General features: G+C 32.0%; 1 protein-coding gene across 1 annotated transcript; it reads left to right on the top strand.

The window, feature by feature from the left end:
• The first annotated feature begins 4,121 nt into the window (after positions 1 to 4,121).
• LOC133174579 (toll-like receptor 4) lies at positions 4,122 to 6,200 on the top strand. The gene has a single exon (XM_061309685.1). It carries the CDS (start codon positions 4,122 to 4,124, stop codon positions 6,198 to 6,200), a length of 2,079 nt encoding a protein of 692 aa, XP_061165669.1.
• Positions 6,201 to 6,586: the final 386 nt, after the last annotated feature.

The following is a 6,586-nucleotide window of genomic DNA, read 5'->3' on the forward strand; positions in this document are numbered from 1 at the left end:
TATCAACTCAGCAAATTGAGAATTCAATCATTTGCTTGACTGACATCTTGTCATGGCAACAAGTTCAAAATAAATAAACATTTGTTCTGAGAAATCGAAAATTTAGGACATTTCTAATTTTTTTTTTTATTTCATTTGATTTGCAGATTAAAATTACAAGTTATGACTGTTTCCTGATATTTTACATTCACTTCCAAAATTAGAATGACTTTGAAATCATTGATGCCTAAAAAAAAAATGCAACTTTCTCCAGTAAACATCATGGTTCTTAAATTAAGACAAGATTTAAAAAAAAAATCACAGCTTTCAAAATTAAATTTTGAATTATTTACTATGCCTGTATACAAGAATGGTCGTTATAATATTTGAACAGTTCGTAATTTTTAGCAGTGTTGACCTTGATCTTTGAGCTAATCTAACGTAACAAACAGTGATAATTTATTCTGAGTTTCTGTGTATTCCTGCAAGTGATACCTAAAACACATTGACCAAAATGGTTATGATGTTCATGTACATGTACCAAAAAGATCTTACAAGTTAACATATGAAAGAAATGTCCTAAAATATTGTTATAACTTCTACAACCATAAACTGTCTTTTCTTTTCTCCATATTTGGTAAGCCTTTTGCAAGTTGACCTTGAGTGCTCAAATGTGCAAAAGATATGAGGTGTATCCAAACTATCCTGTACAGTACTGTTTGACACTGTTTTTTCTTCTATATCCTCCAATAAGTTCTAGACAAAATTTAAAATGCACTGATAAGGCAAAATTCCAAAATGAAATTGAAGAAAAAGTTCCAAACTTTGTCGATGGTCTGGTAACAGGATACTCTGCACGGTGGTGCGTACATCTGGCAACTCCACTCAGGTAATGCTGGTATGAAGCTACTGGTGGAGGACCCTGGTGCAAAGAACAACTGGACGATATCCAAATGGGCTTGAATTAGTACTCAAAACATGTTCCTTGAAAAAAGACACTTTTCAGACTATGTAAATGGAAATAAACCTTACTTGATCACATATTCCAATGTTTTTTTTTTCTTGAATCAATGTCTTGTTTATGATAATGCTATAATATTTATCATTTTGAGAAAATTTGAGAAAATGTCATCAAATAACCTGGATGAGGTTCTTGGCAAACTCTATGGGCGATCTTTGTAGAAAATGAGAGCTTCTTATCTTCTTTGTAGCAAAGTAACAGACTAGGGAAAAAAGTGCATGTGGCAGATCGACAGACAGACAGGATGATTTCTATGTTATTATATTTTCCCTAACTTTCCATCCTAACAATATATTAATTGCAGTTAATTGCAATAATTTGTGACAGGATGAAATTTAATTTGAAGAATGAATGGTTTTATTACATATATTTCCATATCCGACGATGGAGTTAGGGCGTCGATGGTGGACCTCCCCAAGTCTTGGGCCGGCGTATGCCATTAATTTTCTCTTTAGCTATTAATGTCGTTTTTAAACAGTGTTTTGCTCATTTATAGATAATCTCCTAAAATAGTTGGCTCAACAGTAAAAATTATCAATGTTAAATCTTTACCTCTCTGCTTTATGTTGTCAACTTTTTGTAGATTGAGTAAGATGTTTTTAAATTGTCTGTATGATGAAAATAAAAAAAAATACATTTTGCGTTTTACAAACATTTGACATCTCAGTTTACTAGTGCTTAATTGTAATTTTTAATTAATGAAATATTTAAAAAAATATATATATCAAATATGTCACAGATAATATACTAACGTTTTGTGTAAGTATCATTTCAATTGTATATATGCATCTATTTGTTTTCTTGCATTAGAAAAAAAAAACTGAAGGTCAGTCAAAATCATGTTTTTCCCCATTTTTAAACAAGCTTATAACCAACGGCTAGAATTGTAGACGATAAAAAATTCTCGCTGAAAACAAATGAAAACTCTTAAAAATTGTTTTTTTTTACTTTTTATTTTATTTTATTTTATTTGTTTTACGTCCCTTGGGAGATTTTTTTTTTCACTCATATAAGAGGACACAATTTACCGGTGAAAGTTTCTAATTTAGACTTTTACTTGGCACGCAGGGCTAAAGATGAATGACGGTTTTTTTTTTTTTTTCCTCTTGCCAACGCCTACCTCTGATTTTAAAGTTCTCATCCAAAGAACTTATGCCAGTAGCATTGCAAAGAAACCGTCCATACCTTATGTTAAACAATTAATTTGACGTGGGGAACGAGAATCGAACCCGGTACCTACCGATCACGAAATGAGCGCCCTACCACTAGGCTACTGCAACTCGTCTAATTTTTAAATTCATATTCCATAAATAAGAAAACCGTGATAAAAAGTTACCAAATTTATTCTACCTCATTGATAATAATATTAATTAATTACAAAGTTTTGAGCAAAGGCTTGAGGAAAGTTTCAAGTAAATCCTCTAATTTTGTCTATAACGCATATACTCGTAATTAATTTTTTAGAACATCTCATCAAATTTTTGTTCCCATGAAGGCATCAAAAAGCTTTAAGTTTTCGAAAAGCATGAATGCAATTTGAAGATAAGGAAGATTAAATTCTACCATGATTTTGAGATGAGTAAAAACTAATTCCTTCCCTGCACTAAAGACCCGTTGACTTTAATGGAATTTTAAGTGAATAATTATCTCTTCTGTTTGGAAAGAAAATACTTAGTCAGTGATTCTTTAATCATGCATATTCATTTCAATGTATAAAGAAATATAAAGCCAAGTCGGATCATATTATTAATTTGTTGAAACTTTAAAAGGAAATGAAACGTTGAGCAACCACGATTGATGAAGTGACTGGTTATATATCTCCCCCCCTTCTCGTAAATTATATCCCAGAGATAAAATTTACTATTTTAAAATTATATAAAGAGTTCTGAATCTCCATAAATAATGCCTAAATATAATTAACAGTGTGAGTTTTATCTCTGAAAATTCTTGAAAACCCAAGATTTGTCAATGTTAACAAACTTTTTTCACCTCCCTTGTTTTCTTGCTATTGGACATCGATTACAATATTGACACTAAATAAGCTGCTTCTGTAAGATTTAATGCCTCTTGAGCTTAAAGCACGGTATATTTTCACATTTAAATGCTTGTGAACAGGTTTAATAATAAAGTCAATAGCAGATTTATAATTACCCGGCTAAAACCACAAAGAAGAAATAAGGTCGTTATACAAGTCAGCCTTACCACAAAAATAAAGCAGGATGGACCTGGATGATAAAGAAGGAACAAATAAATAACATTTCGAAAACAATGCAGTTCCTGTTATTATTGCCTTTTATGATATAATTCGTTTCCTTAAATATGATAAAAAAGCTGAATTCGTACCATTAGGAGAAAGAAGGTATAGGTAGTGTAAGGAAGATACAATGCAAATGTAATTAAAAAAAATAGAATGTAGAAACCAATTAAAATTAAAAGATGAGTGAGACAAAAAATTGAAACTTATTTTCCGTGCTTGTCCGAGGGAAAAAAACTTCCTAATCACTTCAATGGGAAAAAAATCATTGAGGATGATAAAGCTAAAAGGTAAGATTTTACGTGTTTTGTCTAGAGTAAATTAATCAAAGGTGAATTTTAGAAATCATTGGTTTCGTTTCATTTCCCAATTTGGAAGGATACTTAAAAACTAAGAAAGATGAGGGATAAAGAAAAAAGAAATTGATTTCAATATGTACTGTAAATATATTACACTTAGAGTGTACGATATTCGGAGGAATTTGATTTTTGTACAAGTTAGCGTTTGTTTGATTTAGCACATTTCTAAATGTTCTTATTTATGTATATATGTGCAAGACATTTAGCGTTGTACTTGAATAAGCGGCAATTGCTAAAAAGAAAACACAGTCAAACGTTATACGTTTACAGCATCTTAACGATTCCACTATGTATCTGCAATTATAAAGAAGAAAACCCACTCCAATATATAAAGTTATATCGATGCTGATCGAAATGCCAGTCCTAACCTATAAATATATTCTTTTCAGGAATGGGGACTATAAGCAGAATCTTGATCCGAACCATTTTGCTTATGTTTTCCGTGACTGGAGATAAAACTGAATATCTTTCCGGAAATCCCTGTACATGTAAAACATACAAAGGGAAAATGTTTGCTGTTTGCACAGATCTTAATTTGGATAAAGCACCAGATTTTCCGAATAATGTCGTTGGCATCAACTTTGCAAGGAATAACTTTGAAAGCATACCCCAAAACCTTCCAAAGAGCCTAATGTACCTAGATATGTCTCATAACAATATACAATCATTAGATAATTCCTCTGTGGTTAGATACCGACTACTTCGGAATTTTAGTGTCTCTTGGAACAAACTTTCCAATATTCAAATTGGTACATTTCAGTTACATTCAAATCTTCAACATCTTGATATTTCCAATAATGATATTCTTACAATTGAAGTCATTTCTAATATATCTTCTGATTTGAAAGATTCGCGAATAAAAACGTTAAATTTTGAAAAACTTCAGTGCACTTACGGAATCTCTCAGATTATTAAAGTATACCATGTTGCCCATTTGAAGAACACCAATCTACAGGAGTTAAACCTAGCGTCAAACAGGATAAATAGTCTGGAACTAGGTGTTTTAGTTTCACTTCCCATATCACTTCGTGTCCTAAATTTAGCAGATAATAAGTTAAGCTTTGGACTTTACATCATGGAATTTGCTGTTCTGAAAAGTCTGGAGATACTTAATATAAGCTTCCAGTACTCATTTCATCAAATGGGCATGACGGTTGACTTTTTCGAAAAATGCAATGACACAAGAATTCAAGGAGTTGATCTTGGCTCTTCTATACCCGGAAGCAAAAACAATGACACTAACAGAGGTCTGTCTTTTGGTGGGTTAATGTCTAAATATGTTGATGATTCTACAAGAGTAGAAAACTACACGGTATATTTGCCGCCAAATCTACGAAAACTTTATTTTCATGATAATCTATATAAAATGTCCGTGCCCAAAATACCGATTGGACCCATTAACAAACTAACACATATATGTGTCCAAAGGAATATAATTTATGAGGTGATTGGACCATTCACGGGAATTGAAAATATTCGATATATTGATTTTTCTGGTAACTTTTGTGGATACATTTCAAAATCATTTTTACAGCATTTTACAGGTATCGAATTTTTGAATCTTTCTAACAATGCTTTCGGACAGGTTTTCGAAAAGGATAAGAATGGAGAAATACTCTTATATCAAACTCGCCTATTACTCCTAGACTTGTCTTACAACAGAATCCATAGTTTTTCAAGTGTTATTTTTCAAAAGAACAGCATGCTGGAACACTTAAACCTTGGTTATAATTCTTTAAATGAATTTACTGTGCAGATTAACCATATGAAAAATCTATCTCTATTAGACCTATCTTTCAATCAGTTGGGTTCTCTGGAATTATCTGTAAGAGATGCCTTGAATGCAATAGCAAAGGATAAAGAAGTCCATGTAAATTTGTTGGGTAACCCATTGAAGTGCTCTTGCGAAAATCTCAATTTCATAAAGTGGATGCATCATTCCAAGAAATTGAATTTTGTTATGTTGGAGAATTACTCTTGTGAATTTAAAAATTTCAAAGAATATCCTTTGAATGAAATTGAGAATTTACTTCAGGAAATGGAGAAAAAATGTTCTTCATATACGCTCATTATAGTAGTGATGACGTCATTGATAATCGTTGCTTTAACAGCAACATTAAGTCGCATCGTATTTAGATACAGATGGAAACTCAGATATCTGTATTATGTCGCAAAAGAGAAATATCAAGGTGAGATCGTTGATGACGTCAACATCAAGAAAAGCTTATACCGCTATGACGCATTCATTTCTTACACGGATCAAGACAGATTATTTGTCATTAATCTTGTACGTAAGCTAGAGAATAAATATGACTTACGTTTGTGTATTCATCATAGAGATTTTATTCCCGGTACAGGTATAATGGACAATATTACAAATGCCATTCACTGTAGCAAACGAACTGTCTGCATTATGACGTCACACTTCCTAGATTCCTATTGGTGCATGTTTGAATTAAATATGGCGAGAATGGAAGCCATTTATTCTCGAAACGGTAGAAATAATCTGTTTCTTATAATGAATATCCCAATGAAGAGAAAGAGACAGAATATTCAGCCTTTGAATCTAAACTTGGAGAGACATTAAAATCAACCACTTGATGTATAGATAAAATTATTTGATTTAGATTTGGTTTAACGTTTACTGCCGTGAATTTTTCAGTTCTTATCTCTCTTGAGAATAAAAACTTCGTTATATCTGGTATTTTTTTTTACTTATATAGAGATGTCGCCATATAACAGCTTCAAATTTAGACTTCTGCTCAGCCCTCAAGGCCATTGAGCAGTGAGAATTCTTAAACATGCCATCGCGTGTCGTGACACGGGACCTCAGTTTTTAAGGTGACTTAACGGAAGTGATAGACAATGAAGTGTTGTTTTTCTACGCAGGTATGTTAAGGCAGTACCCAGATCATATTTCGGCGAATTTAGACTTTTTTCGTAAAATGTAACATTGATAAGTCGGAAAAGTCA

Source organism: Saccostrea echinata, unplaced genomic scaffold (genome assembly GCF_033153115.1).
Source record: "Saccostrea echinata isolate AGI-Se365-2 ecotype Australia unplaced genomic scaffold, CSIRO_AGI_Sech_v1 ptg000058l, whole genome shotgun sequence".
NCBI lineage: Eukaryota > Metazoa > Mollusca > Bivalvia > Ostreida > Ostreidae > Saccostrea > Saccostrea echinata.

What these genes read in the sequence shown, in the direction of transcription:
- LOC133174579 (XM_061309685.1), top strand. Translation starts at nt 4,122, where the DNA reads ATGTTTGCTGTTTGCACAGATCTTAATTTGGATAAAGCACCAGATTTT.